The sequence below is a fragment of the Drepanopeziza brunnea genome, assembly GCF_022702325.1.
Source record: "Drepanopeziza brunnea f. sp. 'multigermtubi' strain 214-2 chromosome Unknown ctg12, whole genome shotgun sequence".
In the NCBI taxonomy this organism is placed as follows: Eukaryota; Fungi; Ascomycota; class Leotiomycetes; order Helotiales; family Drepanopezizaceae; genus Drepanopeziza; species Drepanopeziza brunnea.
The window spans coordinates 529,890-549,977 of record NW_027094075.1 but is presented as its reverse complement, the minus strand read 5'-3'; the positions used below and the strand labels follow the sequence as shown (position 1 = coordinate 549,977).

The 20,088-nt window shown below is 50.7% G+C and overlaps 7 protein-coding genes across 7 annotated transcripts; 4 read left to right on the top strand and 3 right to left on the bottom strand.

Annotated features, from left to right (window-relative positions):
* Positions 1-324: 324 nt before the first annotated feature.
* Positions 325-3,375, top strand: L3040_006937 (uncharacterized protein; the record flags this gene model as incomplete). The annotated part of the gene is made up of 2 exons (XM_066156094.1): positions 325-1,146; positions 1,258-3,375. The coding sequence occupies 2 exons, from the start codon at positions 325-327 to the stop codon at positions 3,373-3,375; spliced, it is 2,940 nt and encodes a 979-aa protein (XP_066010909.1).
* Positions 3,376-4,379: 1,004 nt separating this feature from the next.
* On the bottom strand, positions 4,380-11,240 carry L3040_006936 (uncharacterized protein; the record flags this gene model as incomplete). The annotated part of the gene is made up of 6 exons (XM_007296840.1): positions 4,380-5,551; positions 5,601-5,763; positions 5,813-5,947; positions 5,999-6,151; positions 6,199-6,419; positions 6,467-11,240. The coding sequence occupies 6 exons, from the start codon at positions 11,238-11,240 to the stop codon at positions 4,380-4,382; spliced, it is 6,618 nt and encodes a 2,205-aa protein (XP_007296902.1).
* A 245-nt stretch (positions 11,241-11,485) lies between these two features.
* On the top strand, positions 11,486-11,962 carry L3040_006935 (uncharacterized protein; the record flags this gene model as incomplete). Its single annotated transcript, XM_007296839.2, has 3 exons — positions 11,486-11,546; positions 11,602-11,662; positions 11,713-11,962. The coding sequence occupies 3 exons, from the start codon at positions 11,486-11,488 to the stop codon at positions 11,960-11,962; spliced, it is 372 nt and encodes a 123-aa protein (XP_007296901.2).
* A 1,120-nt stretch (positions 11,963-13,082) lies between these two features.
* L3040_006934 (uncharacterized protein) lies at positions 13,083-15,126 on the top strand (the record flags this gene model as incomplete). The annotated part of the gene is made up of 2 exons (XM_007296838.1): positions 13,083-13,575; positions 13,625-15,126. 2 exons carry the CDS (start codon positions 13,083-13,085, stop codon positions 15,124-15,126), a joined length of 1,995 nt encoding a protein of 664 aa, XP_007296900.1.
* Positions 15,127-15,570: 444 nt separating this feature from the next.
* On the bottom strand, positions 15,571-16,652 carry L3040_006933 (uncharacterized protein; the record flags this gene model as incomplete). The annotated part of the gene is made up of 4 exons (XM_007296837.1): positions 15,571-15,985; positions 16,059-16,365; positions 16,425-16,548; positions 16,620-16,652. The coding sequence occupies 4 exons, from the start codon at positions 16,650-16,652 to the stop codon at positions 15,571-15,573; spliced, it is 879 nt and encodes a 292-aa protein (XP_007296899.1).
* Positions 16,653-17,009: 357 nt separating this feature from the next.
* On the top strand, positions 17,010-17,742 carry L3040_006932 (uncharacterized protein; the record flags this gene model as incomplete). Its single annotated transcript, XM_007296836.2, has 2 exons — positions 17,010-17,012; positions 17,062-17,742. 2 exons carry the CDS (start codon positions 17,010-17,012, stop codon positions 17,740-17,742), a joined length of 684 nt encoding a protein of 227 aa, XP_007296898.2.
* Positions 17,743-18,915: 1,173 nt separating this feature from the next.
* L3040_006931 (uncharacterized protein) lies at positions 18,916-20,082 on the bottom strand (the record flags this gene model as incomplete). Its single annotated transcript, XM_007296835.1, has 1 exon — positions 18,916-20,082. The coding sequence occupies one exon, from the start codon at positions 20,080-20,082 to the stop codon at positions 18,916-18,918; it is 1,167 nt and encodes a 388-aa protein (XP_007296897.1).
* Positions 20,083-20,088: the final 6 nt, after the last annotated feature.

Below are 20,088 nucleotides of genomic sequence, written 5' to 3'. Positions count from 1 at the left end.
GAAATAGAAAAGGTCGAAGTTTCTTATTGTGTGTTGGGAGAGTCGAGACAATTCAAGACCAAACAATGCATATGCTTTCGAAGCTAGGAGGCTCTGCCTTTCGTACGGTCATGGTAAGGAGTTGAACATATCTGAAGTTGGACAAGAAGCATCGGACTCCCTTGCAAGAAAAACCCCCCATCGTGACTTACACATCACATGACCAAACTCTAATCAAGCTCACCTAGCCTTTGGTTCCGAGCTACAAACTCAATCAGAACGTCGTCGGCGTCTTAACCTCCAAACAACCTCTCAGTCGCTCACTTGAGCGCTCAACTCTCCCGAATGCATGCTGTAGCGCTGCAAGCTTTCCGGACGGCTCAGAGACCTGCAACGAGACGCGCCTGTCGAATTGTCGCCGGGTCCAGACATCCTCTCCCGCATCGAAACTTCCACCGCTCCCCGATTTCGCGCCAGAGCCCCGAGGACCCAGCAGCTGGACCAGCCGCGGACCCTGGGAAGGAAGGCCAGGCTCCCAAATCTCCAGACCTCAGAGGGGACGAGGCGAAGTTCGAAAATGGCACGGCAGAGGGCACGACGGCATCAACAGAGGTGGGCAGTCCCGCTCCGGCCTCGAAGGTGAGGAATCGAACAGGAGGGCGCTTACGCGGTGTTCTACGTCAGAAACCGGAAGGTCTGCCACCAGTGGTCCTGCCGAAGTGGTTCTATGAGCATAACATCAAGCGTGCTGGGAGCTCAAAGGCGTTGAGCGGATCTCTTGCTGTCTATAGTGGGGCTCCAGCTGGTGGAGTCCAGGAAGGCGATGACACTACCAAATTCAATGCCGAGATAGCCCGGCAATTCACAGATATCTCGGCATGCGGTTTGGAGACCAAGGATGCTGCCAAATATTCGATACAGGTTGATGTGTACAGAGAGATTCTGGCAACCTTAAAGGCCGGCTTAGCTTTGCGGCCCCCGGAGCTTGTGGGAAACCAACCAATCCCAAGACCTGTTACTGTATTGCAATGTCCCAAAGATGGCGGAAGTTACTACCTAGATTCTATCGTCGAGACAGTAGCCTCAAAACTGGAGGCGGATTTGATACGGCTAGATGCCCAAGATCTTGCTCAATTAGTTGGGTCATATGCAGAAGGGAATCCGGCAGTACGTTCATCTCCTCAGATCTTTTCTCTTTCACGATCATTGAAACCTAGAATCATTCTCACAAGCTTGGCTTTGACTCATTGTGGAGAAGCAATGCTGACTTGCATGCAGTGGCATTGGTCAAAAACCGGTCTTTTGGCATACGAAGCTCACAAGACTGTGGGAAAACTGGAGTCGTATGACAAGAAACTAGACTCGGAAAAGGAAGAACCCGTTAAACAGGATGAAGAGGAAGACGACGTGCCAAAACTAGGATTACCCAACCTCAGCGAGATCCTGAGCCGTTCGCTAGGTCGAAATCTTGGCAAGTTCGGGCAAACGCCCCCAGATGCGAATGGCAGACGCATGAATATATTTTCGGTGCAAGCAGGCATACCGGGCATGGGTATGCCTTCACCAGCGTCACAAAATTCAACCGAAAAGTGGAATGATCTGAAAATGTGCGCGGTGCTCGAAGCTTTGATTAGTGCGACCGATTCCAGTGCTCGTGAACCTACATCAGATGCTGAGGTGGAAGATCCATCCCCAGAGAAACAAGTTAAACCACTCATTGTGCAAGTTCGAGACTACAAGGAGATGTCTGGCGTACCAGAAGGGTCCGAACTTCTCTACAAACTCAGAACTGCCGTCAACAAAAAATGGCAGGCTGGAAGAGACATCATCCTTGTGGGAACGACTGTTCAGCCAGATGATCCACTTTCAGGCCTTTCTAGACCAGACATACAACATCTCCAATCGGATATCGTGAATGGCGAACAGCGCACGATTTTCGTACCTCCTGAACGTAGAGAACATCAAGATACTGCTCTTGAGAAAGATGAAAAGGCCCGCTTGCGCAGCATCAATATTAGAAATATTGAAGAAATGATCTTGAATCTCACTGAAGGCACTGACCATTTAGTTCGTGAGCTTGACATCGAGAAAGATCTCGACAGCGCCACGGTCTTTTCTTCGGGGTTGGAAGAGGCAGTGTGGACCTACGCTCGCGTTCACCGCACTGCGATGACTATTCTGGGATCTCTTGAGACACCATCCAGTATATATGACGGGAATACCTTCAGCAAAGCTTTAACGCTTCTTTCAGCGAGCGACAACCACAAATTTGCTTGGGGGGCTGCTGAACTAAAGGAGGAAGACCCCGACTTGGAAGTGACCTTAGACGAGAACGAGACTTTCACTGCGGAAAAAAATAAAGGGAAAGCTAAGCTGAGGGAGCTCCGAAAGAAGTGTAATCAACAAGAGTCCAAGCTTCTTAGCGGAGTGGTTCTCCCATCTGAGATCCGTACCACCTTTGCGGATATCCGAGCTCCCAAGGAAACAGTGGAGGCTCTCAAGACACTCACGAGTCTTTCACTCTTGCGGCCAGAAGCTTTCTCCTATGGTGTCCTTGCGACTGACAAGATCCCCGGAGTACTCCTGTACGGGCCTCCTGGAACGGGAAAAACTCTTCTCGCAAAGGCAGTGGCAAAAGAGAGCGGCGCCACGGTCCTTGAAGTCACAGCCGCGGACCTAAACGACATGTTCGTAGGGCAAGGCGAGAAGAACGTCCGCGCAGTCTTTACGCTAGCCAAGAAACTCTCACCATGTGTCGTCTTCATTGACGAAGCCGATGCTATCTTCTCCGCTCGAGGCGAGCACAACCGCAACGCCCACCGCGAGATGATCAATCAGTTCCTCCGCGAATGGGACGGTATGAACGACTTCTCAGCCTTCATAATGGTAGCCACCAACCGCCCCTTTGACCTCGACGAAGCTGTTCTCCGTCGTCTTCCTCGCCGCCTGCTCGTCGATCTTCCTGTGGAGAAGGACCGCGAAGAAATTCTCAAGATCCACCTGAAAGATGAGATTCTTGACGACTCCGTCTCCTTGAGCAAGCTCGCCGCCGATACCCCCTTCTACTCCGGCTCGGATCTCAAGAATCTGTCAGTGGCAGCAGCGCTCGCCTGTATCCGCGAAGAGAACGCCGAAGCGGCCAAACACACCGGCGAGGAGAAGTACGTCTACCCGGAGAAGCGCACGCTGACGAAAGCGCATTTCGACAAAGCGAGTGAGGAGATCAGCGCATCAATCAGCGAGGACATGAGCACATTGACCGCGATCCGCAAGTTCGATGAGAAATACGGTGATCGCAAGGGCCGCAAGAAAAAGGGTCCTGGGTTGGGCTTTGGAGGAACAAAGTTGGAGGAGAAGGACTCGGAAGCTGCGAGGGTGCGGAAGATGGGGTTGTAGGGAGAGAGACGGGTGGAGAAAGCAAGGCATTCATGGGCGTATAGGGTTGGCATGGCATCTAGGCGTGCTGAGCTCGCTGATCAGGCACTTTTTGGGGGCGCTGCGCGGTTTGTGATTTGCTTGTATATCATTGTAATAATAGTGTTTAGAATACAAGATGAATAATATATGCTCGAATATATGCTCTATCGAAACTATTAGGAGAGGATCGAGGGCGGGGGGAGTGGGTAGTGGTTGATTGAAAGAAAATCAAATAAGTATGCTTGCTGCACAGGAATCAATCCGTTGATCGCAAAATTGTAAATAGGTATCCATTGCCAGCCAGCCAGCCAGCAATGTAAGCCCACCTCCAAGCAGGAACAGCACGACAGTAGGTACCTATACCACAGTTGAATAAATCAGTAGGTATCCATGTATCTTTCTGTTCTCATAATACGTAACTTATCTATACGAAAGGGTCAGAGGAATAGTTCAGTCAGTCTATAGAATAAGTAGATTGGAATATCAAATCAGTTATAGCGCATGGATAGATATATTGATATCTTTATATCTATAAATCAATCAAGCAAGCCCAGAGAAGTAGTTAATGGCTCGAGGCTCGAGGCTCGAACTAGGGAGTTGAATAGAAGTTTTCAGTAATGTGATAATTCGGGTTGATTTTATTAGCGTCAAGGTCCAAGGGGTGAAAGATAGTTATAGAAAAAAAAAAGACAGAAAAAAGAAAAAAAAAAGAACGTTGTTGAACTGGGGAGGCTGACGACGACGAGGGGCCGTTCGGCTTCGCTGGCAGGTTGGGTTGTCGTTTATATTGATTGATGGTCAGGTTCAGGTGCAAGCAGCTGCGAAGACGAAGCCCAAAAGCCACCCCATTCATTCATTCATTCATTCATTCATTCATTCATTCCAATTCCAATTCCTCGCGACTTGTACTTTTCCAGGAAAAAAAGAGGAAGAAAAAAAAACCCTGCCTACACTACAGCACACGCCCACAATCAGGTCCTGCACTAAAAGTACATGTTCTCCAGATACATGTTCCTCTTCGGCCTCAAAACCAACTCCTCTTTATCAGGAAAAGCGCACTCGTACCTTTCAACATCCACGTCCAGCACTCGCCCTAATCCCTCTCCAAATACTTGCACAGCACTACGCTCGCTCCCCCTCCCCCGAACAACCACCTCGAAACCCTGCTGATCTTGAAAATCCCACGTCTCTTTGATCTCCTGGGCGACAGCATCGACGAATTTATCCGTGTATTTGCCGGGATGGACGTCGAATTGGCCGGCTGGGTATGGAATGATTTGCTCGCCTCTGGCGTGGAAGGCATGCAAAGCGTTGTAGACGAAGCTGCTAAGCGGGTCGGACACTTCTTCTAGTGCTTCTTCCTGGGAGTGCCGGGTTGCGTATTCGCGCATGGGAAGTGCGATTGCGAGCCAGAACTTATAGACTACGGCGAGAATGCCGCGATGGTCGGGGTGCACGCCGTTGACGTTGTAGCCTTGTTGATGGGCGAAGGTGATGGTGCCGTTCATTGTCATCTTGAGAATGTTGAGGAGGTTCTCGAAGACCCATTCGGACTTGGAGCCAGCGTTGGACAGGAGCCGAGTAACTTGGTTGCTGATTGCCGGGAGGAAAGTTGAGCATATTAGCCAGCCTGAGAATTGGAAGCCTGTGGCAATGAGAGCGGGGACAAGGTCGGAGAGCATGAACTTAGTGAAGTCCCACCATTTCATTCCCTTGCGGATGCAGCTGATGTAGCCACGCATGCGATTAGAGATCATAGAGCTTTTCCATCCATTCAAGAGGTAGTAGAACAACCCCATCGTAGTCTTGTCGGGTTGATGTGCTAGGCGTAGACAATACGATATGAGGCCGGCACCATACATAGATGGGTCGTCGTAATGCGGCCAGTAATGGGTCGACTCTTTGAGGAAGAATTCCGGAACTGTACTGAAGTCGCTCGCATAACTTCTAATATCCGAGACTATTGAGCGAGCGACCTGGAGGTGGTAGTTGTGAAGATCTGTGCCGGGCTCTAAGGACTCGAGTAGGCGTTGCATCGATTTCATCATTTCACCAAGCATGTCTGAGAAGAGACGATGTGCCTGCTTTATCGGGAGTCCGACCTTAGCCTCCGTCACGTCTTCTATTAAAACCGAGCTCATCTTGCGAATGGCGGCTGGGAAGCTTTAGTAATGAAACATGTATAGAACAGGGTAGAGGCATACCTCGCACCATGTGCGTCTGGTCCAGTCTGTCGAGATCAACCAATTCGGTGAGATAGTGCCCAATTTTGCGCAACTCTAGAGTGAACGCTTTCACATGGTCTGGAATAGCTTGACAATTGATGAGGCTCAGTAACCATTCCAACCCGATAATAAAACTGGGAAGCTAGATCATACGTCAATACAAGTCAAATAGGCGACGCTTTATGACCAACCTGTAAGTCTGAAAGTGTCTTGCCATGTATAAGCAGACTTGCAAGGAACAACGGCCAATACAGTTCCGCAATTTTGCATGTCCGTCTATTTTCAAAGACTGCATATTGACCGCGTGTGAGGAATGACTCGAGAGGCTATGAAGTCGTTAGCCCAGTTGAGACAGTGAACAAATCATGATGACTTACTATTCCACCTCCCTCCGACACAAGCGATATTACGCGCGCCCAGCAAGTAACAAGACGGGTCATCATAGCCCTGTCCTGACCACCTTCAATTTCGCTTTCCAAATACCTCCTTACTAATGGACAAAGTTTGTCTAGGACATTATGTCGCAGAGGCTGCAACCGTTAGCAAAATTCAAGAAAAGGGGCGTCATCAGACTCACAAGTATCATTTCTAAGCGCTCCCAGCCCCCAAGAATATCCAGGCTATCCTGGCTATCGGCTTCTCCATTACCTGCAACTACAATATCGTGTGCAGCAGGCGGGTGAAACAGCTTGATCTGATCCATGTATTTGCAGAGGGCCACACTACACTCATCCAACAGGGGCTTAGACAGTGTACCGTTTGTGTGGACTGCTGCGTCCAAGGCCCTCGAAAAAACATCTAAATTTCATCAGCAAAAACTTTGCAGATTGGATGGTCAGGCTTACCACAATTCAAAGCCTCCCTGGCCAAATTCGAAGATCTTGCAGCTTTGATGGCATTCGCCATCGCCCTGATAGATGTGCACATAGGAATCATGATGCTTCGCCGATTCATCAAGACAGTCTTGACAATTTTCGACTCTGACATCGCCTGGCCACTGCTTTTCTCCAGAAGCTCTGCTTGCTGTCGCAGGTCTTGCTCCGCATCGAGGTATTGTTGGCAGAGACTGGAAAAAAAAGCACTCTGCCATATAGTAAAAGGCTTGTATGCCTCATTGTCCAGGTTTTTCGTGACAATGAATAGGGACAGGTTTTCCCAGGCTCTGATGTTGATCAGACAAGCTTCATTATGAGAGCGTTCAGCGATCACGAGTTCCTGTATAAGAGATAGAGATGGCCTCTGGGCGGGTGGCGATGCCCAAAAGAGCGTGGAAAGAATGTCGTGGTGATTTCGTAACGCTGAGAGATCCCGATGATGGATGGTCTCCTCCTTTGGAAACTGTCTGTCATGATTTGGCAGCAGTCGAGCAACGAGGTTTCGGATGCTCTTGACGTCTCCAGCTTTTGATAGATGCTGAATGCCGAGAGCGATGATCTTGAGGAATATGTGGAAGCAACGGTCCTCAGCTTCAATAGCAAGACTTGGCTCGGCATCAAGCTGCTCCAAGAAATGCGGCGACTTGTAGACTTCCTCATTGCGCAGATGGGCCAGGTTGTGAGAAGCAAAGAAGTCAAATAAAGCTCCAATGATGGGATGGCATTTCCACCAGCCCCATTGTGTCATGAGATAGTGACAGCGGTGGAAAAGCGCCCTGCAGTATTCATTGAACCCTGGTGCTTGCCGTTCGTTTGATTTGTACAGCGAAAAAATCCGCTTCAGAATCTGTTGAGGCAGGTACCAATTATCGAACTTTGATGTGTGTCGCAGTCCGGGAACGACAACGCCAAATTCATCAAACTCACAAAGTGGAAGCAAAGTATACATTGCGTACCATAGTTTCTCCATTGATGGAGCGTCAATGACTCTATGCATCGGATTGTTCAAAAGGCGAGCATTGGCAAGTTCCCAGAAGGAACCCTTTGGTATCTCAGCAGCACCCAAGACCTTGATGAGTATTACCCAGGCGTTAACAGCGTGTTGGTCGCCTTTGATTCCTCTTTCTCTGAAAGAGAGGTACTGGAGATCGTCATATAGTTTTCGAACAGGTTCAAGTCCCTGAGAGAGAAGCAAGTCGATACAATGACCAGAAACCGACTTGAGCAAATCCTCAACAAAATAGCTCGAGATATTTGCTACCGACTGAGTCCGAATCGAATTGAGCAGGCGCAGAACGATCAAAATGCACGTAGAGAGTACTTCAACAGTGAGACGGATTTGTGCTTGCTGAAATGTTTTCTTCGCATCGAAACGATTTGAGAAATCTTGTAGAACCTCTATCATTCTCGAAACAAAATCTTCCCGATCGAGAGTACCATCGAACCTTACATTAAACTGAACATAATCCAGTATGAATATTACGACTTCAATGGCATCCGCCGTGGGAGGGCTCGACGTCTGCTGGGCCTGGAATCGATCGAGAAGCCAATCAAAACAAACACCCACTTCGGAAGAGACCTGTTCATCCCACGTTGTCCAAGTAAGGATTTTGTCTGCGAACTTCAAGGACGGAATCGACGATCTCGAGGGAGCCAAGGCAGTGGGGCTCTTGTCGTGAAGAGCATCTGCCAGTCGATGGCCGCCGATGAGCGTGCTTGCGTGAAAGAAGATCCCAGGCTGCAAAGGGAGTATGTCGAAATGGTAAGGATAACTGGTGCCAAACTTCCCCAGTCCTAATAGCTTGCTGTTGTCATCGTTGGGTTCGTCTATTGGGGTGAAGAAGTCTAGGATCAACGGATCCGTAGGCTGCCGATAGTTTGCAGCGCCTGCATCAATTCGGTGAGGCGATTGCTTCCTGCGCCGGCTGGACTTCTTTGGCAGCCGGACGACACCGACCTCCTTGAGCTCATCGGCTTCTGCTCCTGCAGTGTCCTGGTCGGGAAATTTCTCGACGGACGGCCGAACGACATCATCGTCTGCAAGAAATCGGCTCAACTGGAGGTTGATCTGTGGCACGCGCCGTTTGAGTGTGTTCCTGTACAGAGCATCAAGTGTCCTCTTCCTCCTCTTAAATGACGCATCATCAAATGGATCAGAGTATCGAAATCCAGTCGACTCGAGCTGTGCAGGGCGTGCTGGAAGATAGCGGCCTTGTGGTTTAATCGCATTTCTCGAGCTAATACTATGACTTCGAGGATAAGCCACTTCCTGAGGGGCTGCTTGGTCCCTCCTCACAAAGTCGTTCATTGATTGCTGGCGCCTAGAAACCACAAATTTGCGTTTTGACATAGAATGATGTCCATCTAGTACATTCCTGCCGACAGGTGTTGGAAGCCTGCCTTGTGCATTGTTCGTAATCTCTTGGAGTGCGCTTCTCTGTGCCACTGAAGGTGTACTTGATTGAGGTTTGCGGGGCTTCCGTGAAAGCTTGCCTTGCTTCCAATCCTGCAATACCGACTGAGCTTCCTGGGTGTCTGCACGATTTGCCAACCTGATGAACTTTCTGGAAGGACTGTGTCGACCTTGTCCTACCCGAGACCTAGCAGTACGGGCAGCAATTTTTATGAAATCCGGTAGACTACTATCGCCTCTATTCACATCATCCATTACATCCAATATGCTAAGCCTTGGAGCAGCAGGCTTTCTGGGACGTTGCAAGTCATTCTTCTTTCGGGCCGACTTGCTTCCGCTAGATTTTGACTGTCTCATGGATCCAGGTTTCCTGAGATAGTCCGTAATCCGCTCTGACTTGTTGTATGCTCGACATTCTGTTCGAGCTCCCAAGCCCGATCCAATCTTCCTTCTTTTACGCATTTGAGTTGAGCCTCTTGATGTCCGTTTCTTGGACGGCAACATGGCATCAATCGTATCATCCTCGAGGGCAAATCCCAGCCGCGACTGATCGAATATAGTTTCCAATTCCAAAGAATCCACTTCCGTTGCGAAACTGATTGGCTCGTTCTCATCGTCTTCTGAATCCGAGAGGAATGCTAGTCCTGCATCGGCTGAAGTCGACGAAGTTTTCGCGTGTTGACGCATCCGAGGCAAGGCAACACCACGCCGAGATGGGTCTTTGACAGGAGAAATGCTGGCATAATCCCGATGAGTTTCAATGCTTGGTTTAGATCTCTTCGCCTGGTCCAGTCGAAGGTATGAAGCAGGAAGTACACCTCGAATCTTCCTGCTTTTCCTGCGGATTTTCTCAGACTCGTTCGATGAGGACGAGGGAGAAAGCGACTTTTCAACGTCAGAGGCAAACGGGTCATCGCTTTCCACGTCTGAATCTATCATTACCTGAACATTTTTCACCGAACTTGTGGCTGGAGTTGGAAGATCATTAGTTTGTAAAAATGCGTCGTCGACCCTTGCAATGCTTCGCGTTGGCTCGATGGAATTTGATCCAGCACGAGACAAGGGAGCTCGTCCGCGGCGTGAGGCAGCAGCAAACGGAGAACTGGTTGCCGGGGGCGATGCAGGTATATCGAAAATTCTCATTGCAGAAGTATTCGAGAGGACCGGGGTCGGAGGTTGAATTTGATTCTCTGATGGTAGGGGACGCTTGAATTTGGTCCCATATGTCTTGAGCCGCTGCTTTGGCTCAGATTTCTTCGGAAATCGTGATGGTCCTTTCAAAAGCTTATTCAAAGCAGGAAACTCTTCTTCCTCATCATCTTCGTCATCATTGGCCCCTGATAGAGCGTCATTCATGACTTCGTCGTCCGGAGGCATTTCTTCTGGCCGTACCGGAGATGAGGTAGTCGGATCCCAGTCCATGTCATTGTGTTGGCGTTCACCTAGATCGAAAAAAGTGCTTTGCGAATCCTGTTCTTGTGATTCCAGGCCAGGTGAGGAGCTGAGCTGATGTGGGCGGCGTGAATCTTCTGGGGATGATTCCATCCTCACAGGTGCAATACCCCCTGCCTTCAACGTCTTCCGGTACTTTTCTTGTTCCACAAGGTAAGGATGCAGCTGGATAGCATTCCGTTGTCGGAGAGAACGCCTTGCGGTGCTGGCGGGTACTTCTTGCAGTGGCTTAGAGGGGTCATTCTCTATGCCAAGTTGAACAACCTCAGGTACCTCTGGCTGTGGACAGGGAGACATTGATTGTTCTCTTCGAATGATAGGTAGAGTTGGCTCACTGCTCGTATGAAAAGAGAGTGGAGAGGAGAGTGGAGAAGAGAGTGTCGTCGAAATCGGAGAAGTGATCTGGACATAGCTTCTTGAGATCTCGTCCTCTGCTGGTACCCCATTTCCTGATTGCGAAAGTGATACACCGTCCTTAGCTTGAGGATTGTCGTCTCTGTCGAGGTCCGAAAATAGTCGAAGACCTTTATTTCCCATCGGAAAACTTGGGGTCGGTTCTGGAAAGTCGGCACCACCCTCAACAAGTTGTTCAAATAAATTCTCGACGACGTCTTCTGCTGCACCGGGAAACAGGCCTTGTTCAGTGGCGACATCTGGCTCCCGTGGTATTACTTCTAGGCCCGCAGCACCACTAAATTTTGAAACTCCATCTCCATCTCCATCTTCTCTAGCTGTAGCTCCAGCATTCCCATCGAGTTCCACTGCATCGTCAAATCGTGGCTCATTATTGGGGCTTTCGGAGCCCGTCGTGCTTTGGCTATCTAGCCCATCTTCGTCGTCGGAGTCCGGTACCACGCCTTTCTCCTTCCAAGTTGCCATAGGATTCGTATGGCATAATCAAGGCAACCTGGGTCGTGTTCGAAATGCCAATTCGATGTTGGAGTGGTTATGATAACCCTGGTAAGTGTTGACGCGTCTTGAAAATCGCGGGACGCGACTCCTTACCTAATCAACGCTTAAGCACTTAATTTAGCCGACTCAAGACATCATCGGTCCGAGCAGAAGTCAGTTCAGTTTTCAATCATTACCTTGAGTTGCTCACGCTCGACGATTACAGCGTGAAGATGAGCAGAATCCGGGGCTTAATTCCAATCGTCTTGGCTGGTGGTTTAGGAATTGGGAATGGTCAGTAAAGTATATCACTGCCCCTCCACAATGTTCTGCCCTCATTATCGGCCAGGACTATGGGTCTTTGGACCGGAAATCACAAAACAGCTGGAGGAGAAGAAAGAGCAGGAAAAGTAGGGGTGTGTGGGCCAATATTGATAGCGCATGCTAATAATTTCGATAGGAAAGCTCTAGAACTCGTGAGGCAGTCGGAGAATGAACCCATTGAATCCCTGCAGAAGGCGGAAGCAGCAGCGAGTCGGACGATTGCTACCGAGGCCGCATTGAAGCCAGAGAAGTCGGCTTCATGGTTGCCGAGCTGGATCAAGCAGGTGAACAAGCCTCTGGGTAAGGATGCCATGAAGGAAACGCAGAAGGAAGCGCCCGAGGAACCCGTCAAAGATACCCTGGAGGCGCCCAAGAACACGCCGTGAAGGCAATGAGTACATCCGTACCTTAAGCAATAAGGCGGAGCCGAAAACTTTGACCGAGGCCACTCTGTGACTCAGTGCAGGTCGTTTGCGGCGCCAGCTTTCGCGAAGGCCCGGCCATGGATCAGTCGGAAATGCTCTCTCTACATTATCGGACTGGGGTCCTTCGTCAAAGTACTCGAAGGTCTTCTGCAGAATAAGAAAGCAGAGATGGGCAGTCTATCATCAGTAGTGACGAAAGCATAAACGGAGCGGTATCTTCAGCTGGGACTATTGCTGTACCCAATTTGTTGACTTTATCTATCATATGCATTGTTATGAACTATATGCATCTTTGATCTTTTCGAGAGCCGTTTCCTTACGAGTCCTTGACTCTCCTCTTCTCAATCGCCACATTCAGATGCAGAGCCAGAGAGTCGCCAGTCACACTGGATTCTTTCGTCGGTGCTTTTCAACTTCTCTCGAATATGTGGTAGCTACAAAACCACAGGGTGACGCAAGCACCTTGACTTGGAGCGATTCTCGTATCATTTATCTGTCCTTTCTTGATGGTTAAAGAAAGTCCCTAGACTCTCTATCATATGGAACAATGCTGTACCAGTCTTTCTCTTCACTTCCCTCGCTTGGCTACTACACTGTGTTTGAAACTGAGCTCGATTGAATGTCTCTATATTCTCTGCATATTGAATGCAATAGACTGAGCTATATCTCCATATTTTAAATACCCTTCCCATTCATCTGTTTTGCTTCGATTGAGCTCTCCTTACTAGACCAGCTCATTGCAATACGAGTATGGAGCCAGTCGCAATGCACAATTGCGCAAGCGTGTGGTAAATGCAAATCTCATGCATTGTCCTTTTATATTATTTTCTGAAGATTCAAGAATTACACTCCCTCCCAGCTAAAGAAGCTACCCATTTACTCACCTCTCAGTAGGCAATCAATAGCCACCTTCGATCCAGATCACGTGTGATCAAGCCCAATGCACGAACCAGCATGCGACCGAGGCTGCTGCTCCATTCCAAGCCAAACGTCATTGCTTGTCTGCCAGGATATTCGTTCGTACTTCATCGACATCGCGGGGTGCATTTCCCCAAAACCCAATCTCGAACAACACCATAATATGGCAACATCAGTCGAGAAGGCAGAGGCCTCTACAGACCATGAGCAAGATCTCAGTTCCATCCTCTCAACAGAAGAACGAGTCGAATTGACATTGTTGCTGGCCAACATTACCGAGCTCATGCGGAAGCAAATCATGGACACCTTTGACGCGTCTGTCACGACTGTTAAACCACCCCAACAAACTCTGAAAATCACTGATAAAAATCCCAATGTCGACGAGTCGAAGGAGAGAGACGAGACCGAAGAGGACGAGAATGCAAGAAAGCTGCAAGAGGAGAGAGAGAAAGAGTTGTCGGCTCCCAAGATGCTGGAGTTGAAGGAAGCTTCACTGAAGTTCTTTGATGCTTGGAGGGACTCGGTGATACTTAGGGTTGGCACTGCAGTTAACAACTCGAAAGAGGTCGTTGAAGAGCAGAGGGATAAAGCTACTGTCGAGGCAACACCTGAAGCAATATCCAAGGATGGACCTGCTGCAGAACCAAAGGCTATTGGTGCGTGCATTGCTAGACAGATATCAATCACTATACTGACATAAATCAGGCAAGAACACCAACATTGAAGAAGCAGACGCAGCCCTAGTGGAATTCTACCCACCGACCTCAACCTCTCTCTACTCCCTCCCGAGAGACAAGCGTATCCTCCTTCTCAATGCTATGCTGCTTCTCCTCCTCTCCCTGGAGCACTACGTGGCTCCTTCTAGAGTCGTCCTCTTACATGTCTCCTCATCTCTCCACCTCCCGCTTCATATACTCGCCGAGCACGAAGTAAAAGTAGCGCAGGGCCTACTAGAGGCAGCAAAACACATGTCGGGCACCGACGAGACCCAGAAACGCAGCGACGAGAATAAAGTCGCTCGCAGATGGAAAGTCGGACTCGCTGGCGTCGCAGGTGCAGCCGTCATCGGCATCACAGGCGGACTCGCCGCTCCCCTTGTCGCAGGAGCCTTGGGCACCGTATTTACCGGACTAGGCCTCGGTGCCACTGCAACAGCAGGCCTTTTGGGAACCTTAGCCCAAAGCGGAGTAATAGTAGGAAGCCTCTTCGGGGCCTATGGCGGCAGGATGACCGGCAAGATGATGGACTCTTACGCGCGAGAAGTGCAAGACTTTGCCTTCCTCCCGCTCAAAGGCAGCAAGCACCACGAACCCAAGCAGGAAGACCGCCGGCTGCGCGTCACTATAGGTATCAGCGGGTGGATCACCCAGCGCGAAGACATCATTACCCCCTGGCGAGCTCTCGGGCGCGAAAGCGAGATCTTCGCCCTCAGATGGGAGCTCGACGCCTTATCTAAACTCGGCACCTCTTTGGAAACCGTCGTGAAGAGCGCCGCGTGGTCCATAGCCAAGAAAGAGATCATCTCGCGCACCATCTTCGCCTCGCTTATGACCGCTCTGTGGCCCATCGGTCTCCTACAGATTTCTAAGATTGTCGACAACCCCTTCTCCGTCGCCAAAAACCGCGCTGATAAAGCTGGCTTGGTGCTGGCAGACGCCATCATTAACAAGGCGCAGGGGGAGCGCCCGGTCACGTTCATTGGGTACAGCGTCGGAGCCCGGCTTATATACTCCTGCTTGATGAGTCTGGCAGAGCGTAGAGCCTTCGGCCTCGTCGAATCAGTAGTCTTGATTGGGACGCCTGCCCCGTCAGATGCGGCTGTCTGGCGAGCCATGCGCAGCGTCGTGGCTGGGCGCTTGGTTAACGTATACTCGGAGAACGACTACATTCTCGCCTTCTTGTACCGCACCAGCAGCATCCAGTACGGCGTTGCCGGGCTGCAGGCTGTCCAGGACGTGCCGGGCGTGGAGAGTGTGGATGTCAGCGCGATGGTGAGCGGGCACTTACGGTACCAGTATCTGATTGGTGCTATATTGGAGAGAATTGGGTGGGAAGATGTAGATAAGGAAGAGGTGGCAAGGGAGGAGGAAACGCTTGCGCTTCTTGAGGAGGAGGAGAGGAAAGAGGAGCAGAGGAAGGAGGTAGAGGGGGTGGATGTTGAGGGGGAGAAGGAGAGGATGCAGAAGGATGTTGATAAGAAGGTCTGAGAGAAGTACTTTCAGAAGGCGAGGGTTGACGACGGGTACATGGTGCAGAAGTAGCCGACCGCACATGCTTAGTGACAATAGATGGGAAAACCAGCATTGGACCTACCTTAGCATCGCTCGGTAGAATTCACACGTCAATGTTGAAGCACCCTGAGAAAGAGCCTGCAAGTCATAGCTCCTGGACCATTGCCCATAATTTGTGCAAGCTTTTGAGAGGTACTCGGAGCTTCACAGGCACATTCCAGAACCCAACTGATTGCAGTGTGTGTACACTCGCGTCCACGAAGAAGATACTTAAAAATCTCGCCGTTCTGATCTTAACATCCACGCAGGAGATCTACTCCATTCCCAATATCAGGCCCAGCTGTAACCCAAAAGCAGATGAAACGCCACATACACCCGTATGTATTCCGACCCCAATCCCCGCACCGCCTCCCCAGACGTCTAAGAAAAGTCCTCGCCCTTCTCCTCAATCGCATCCTTGATCCTCAACAAGATAACCGTCTTCCACTTATCCAACTTGCTCATCTGATCATACTGGAACAGTTTGTCGGCAAAGGCCTCCTGGTCGCCCTGCTCCACCGCCTCGTACAGATCCACAAGCAGCTGGTGCTCCCGCTGGCTCGGGAACGTCGGGTCCATGTCGCGGTACTTCTCGAAGGCGCGGTTCGAGGCGACCTGATCGCCGGAAGCAAGATGGCACAGGCCGGCTTTGAGGAAGTAGTCTTTGACGGACCACTTCATGAGGTTGTTGGACACGGAGGAGGCGGCCACTTTCTCGAAGAGCGAGATGGCTTTGTAGTAGTCGGATTCAAGGGCGGCGAGGTCGGCGACTTTGAGGTAGAGTTTGTTTGCTAACCTGTATCCCGAGAATTGTTGTTAGCATTGCTCTCTCTCTCTCTCTCGATACGCTTGAGGAGCGGGGACCGTACGCCTCCGCATTGTCATTCTCGAACCAACTCGCTGCCAACTCGTAGCTCTCAATCGCCCTCTTCGGATCCCCAATCTCCGTCTCGTATACCTCCGCCAGATTCTGCTTGTGCGTCGCCGCCCTCCTGAAGTTCCCCTTCATCGTGTAGTGGTTAATCGCAACATCGAGACAGCGCGCAGCGTCTTCGGGATCTGTTTTGCGGTACACTTTGAAGGCCTCGGTCAGGGTGTTGGCGGCATCGTCTGGTTCTTTGAGATTGTTCGTCTGGATAACGGCGGCTTTTTCGAAGGCTTGCCCGGCTTCTTTGTCTGTTGCGTAGAGTTGTTAGTGAGAGACGGGTGTAGCAAGAAGAGGGGGAGGGACGTACTGAGCTTTTGCATGCGAAATGCGTTTGCAGCCTGTGTGTACAGATCTGCTGCGTTCTCCCACTTCTCTTGCCTGCCACCGAATAAACTGAATCCTCCTGAAGCGCCCGAAGCTGCTTTGTCTGCCTGTGGAAAGTGTTAGAGAGCTTATCAGAGTACTGGAGTACTAGATGGCGGGGTAAGTTTCGGTGGTGCACCTTTTGCAGCAGAGCTCTAGGATCTTGCGCCATACTTGTAGTATTTCTTGATATCTCGAAATGAAAGGTTGAAGCTTGTGATTTTATTGCGAGTCGAGTGGTCAATATGCAGTTTCGAAGTCAACGTGTCTCTGGCCTTGAGCTCTGACGAGGTCGGCTTCATACTAGTGTGGAAGCTGGGACTGGGGCTTGGCGAGGCTGCTTATTTGAACATCCGTTCGGCAGGAAGGCTATGAGTATCAAAAAGAAAATCTCGTGGCAATAACTATGTACTCTTGATGCCAGATACAAAATAGGTTTCTTGAGCAATTACGACTATGTGATCAGGGATTCCAGCAGCAACGGAGACAGAAGACGATCGACAAAGAGAGACCATCTATCTACTTTAGCATGGTATGTCCAACCCTCGATCCCGTACGCAATCACTAACTCAATTGAAAAGCCATTCAAGACGTCCATGATGACCAAGTTCATATGCCAAAGCTGTCGAGCATCCATCTTCAGAACGTCTAAAGCTCGCATGGAACGCATCCCCTTTCCCCGACACTACAGCTCCTCAGAACCACCTCCCAATCCCAATCCCAATCCCAATCCCAGTCCCAGTCCCAATCTCAAGTCCAAGACCCCCGTCGACATCGCCGCCCTCCTCTCCAAACCAACCTGGTCTGTCCGCTCTTTAATCCCCGCAGCACCATCGCCGACCACCGAAATCACCCCTCAGAAACTGCACCACCTCCTTCGCCTTTCCGCGCTTCCCCTCCCCAAGACCCCGCAAGAAGAAGCCTGCATGCTAGCGGACCTGCACTCGCATTTGCATTTCGTGCATGACATCCAGAACGTCGATACAGAGGGCGTGGAGCCGCTGCAGAACATCAGGGACGAGACAGACGAGGGGGTGAGGGATATCACGATCGGGCTGGAGCAGATGAAGGAGGCGCTGGCAAAGGAGGATGTGGTGGGGCGGAATCGGAGGCCGAGGAGGAGGAGGGGGGAGAAAGTCGATACGGGAGACGTGGAGAACTGGGATGTGCTCGGGACAGCGGGGGATAAAGTTCAGGGGTCTGGAGGGTCTTATTTTGTTGTTAGGAGTGGCAAGGAGGAGGGTCAGAAGACGGGCGATTGAGAGCCGGGAAGGGGATGGTAGGATACCCATTTGGAAACATTTTGAGGCTCGGTGGTATTGCCCTCGCTGGTGGAACCTAAAGGAAGTTACACCAGGAAACTACTTTTTGGAAGTGAATCTCATCCAGGGGCGAGATATTTCGACAGGTCGATCGGTATGCTGAGTAGAGTAGAACAGCAACATGACGATCGTGTGGTCTACCATTTCATTTATGTACACTTTTACTGGCTATCATCATCTATGATGCTGCCAGACATCACAAATCGGCAGTAGGGTAACAATAGCCTATCGATATTGCAAGCTCCTTCATTTTAAAAAAAAATAATCTATGGACGGGCAAGAAAGATCCTCCCTCCCCTTTTCTCCATCAAGTATTTCTCTCCCTCCCTTCCTTCCTTCCTCCCTCCTCCCTCGCTTAAACCAAATCAACCCCCTCCCCCAAAACATCATTAAAAAAAATTTTTAAAAAAAAATATTATATATATGCAGAATGAAATCCCACCACCCAGCAGCACAGCTTCAGCATGGCCCTGCCCTGCCCTGCCATACTGCCAAAGGCTGCTGCTGCCTCAAATGAGAGCAACCAGATGTGGAATGAAGAAACCGCTCCACTTCCCTCCACCTCCCTTCACCTCCCTTCACAGACCAGCCGCCAGTATGTTTTTTTTTTTTCTTTTATTACAGAAACAAACGAGCCCGTAGATCGTCCTCTGATAAAAATCCAAGAGGTGCTTCTTCTTTCTGGCTTTGCCTCTCTCTCGGCCTTGACACCCACCCATCTCAATCAGCCCCAGCTCTCTCACCCCTCGACTCCTCAAATGAAAATAAAGAAGTCATAAGAGTCTTACACCTGAACACTTATACGAACGATCAAACGGACATTAAAACATTTTCGTTTAATGCAACGCAATCACTACTGGTAATGATAAGGCTTAGAGACAAAATCGCTGTCGCGCATTCATACTCTTTCGGCTCCTTAGCGTAAACCCTTTGCTCCTCGCCTCACCATTCATCTTGAATCCCGGGTAAAGAAGCCAGCAATCCAAGCCATGTACCGTGAACGCCACCGTATCCACGCCCCGGTATTCACAACCAAGACCATCGATCCGCAGTACCCAGCACGTCCCTCAACCCAATACCCAATACCCATATCCGTATCCACCATCACCACCATCAACTCTCCCCCTCTCTCCAGCGCCGCAGCCACTCCTGGAAGGCAGCAAGCTCGATATCCGACACGGCATGCGCTCGGATTGGCACCGATGATGAATTGAGCGAGTTATGGGAGGTACTCGAGCGAGTTTGCGGGGGCGCTTGTGCGGCCCTGGCTACATCTCCTGGCGTCCCTGCCAAGTTGTAGGCGCCGCCGAACGTCCGGGGGTCGACGCGAGGCTGCGGCTCGACGGGGAGCCACATGCGACGCAGCTGTTCCGCGTCGGCGTCGAAGGTGCGAGCGTCTTGCTCCATCTGGGTGGGGAGCTGGACCCGAAGGACTCGTAGGTCTGGTGGGTTCTGGAGCGCCTGAGAGACGTAGTGGTCGGCGCGGCTTCTGGTGAGGAAGTTGGAGCTTGAGCTTGGGCTTGGGCTTGGATCCGGGGGAGACGCGATGGATTCGGGAGGTTCGTTTTCTCGGAGCAGAGAACTCGTCGTCTTCGCCCACCAATCTCCGATCGCTTGGCCGATGCTGGTGATAACGGCACGTTCGGGCATCCTGGGTTGGGTACCGTTGTATTTAGGTGTATAATCGATCCTAGTCAGGTTGGAAAGTCTGGCCTCTGGCGTGGAAGGCGCCTCCCTTGCTGGCAGCTCATCCACGGCGTTCGAGCGCCCGTGGCTGAGAGAAGCAGAAGACACAGAGGGCCTGCGCTGTGTGAGCCACAAACCTTTCGAGGTCTTATTATCCACTTCCTGGGGCCGGCCTCCAGGCTGGTAACCAGGAGCAGCACGCTCGTGGACGCAGTAGCGGCCTCTTGCTCTCTGAGCATAGTTCTGGCTGCTCCATGGTGAGTTATCCGGCAGATCGTGTACATCGCACCTCTTAACAAAGGGAAGTAGATGGGGGTGTTTGTCCAGCAAAGCCATCTCGCGTGAGGAGCCTTCTAAGTGCCCTTTATCTCGTCTGATGTGCTCAATAAGGAATTTGGGCTTTTCTGGATTTCGCTTTCTCATAAGCTTCAGCTCCCAGTCAGGCATCTGGGAGTAGTATACGCGCTGCCATTGGCGGCCGGGTGCTGGGCCCACTCTGGTGAAGAAGTGATCGTCCCAAGAATTATGAACACCGGATGGATCGATGAAACTGTAGAGGGGTTGAGGCTTGCTGTAGCAACATGGTGACGCCATGTTGAT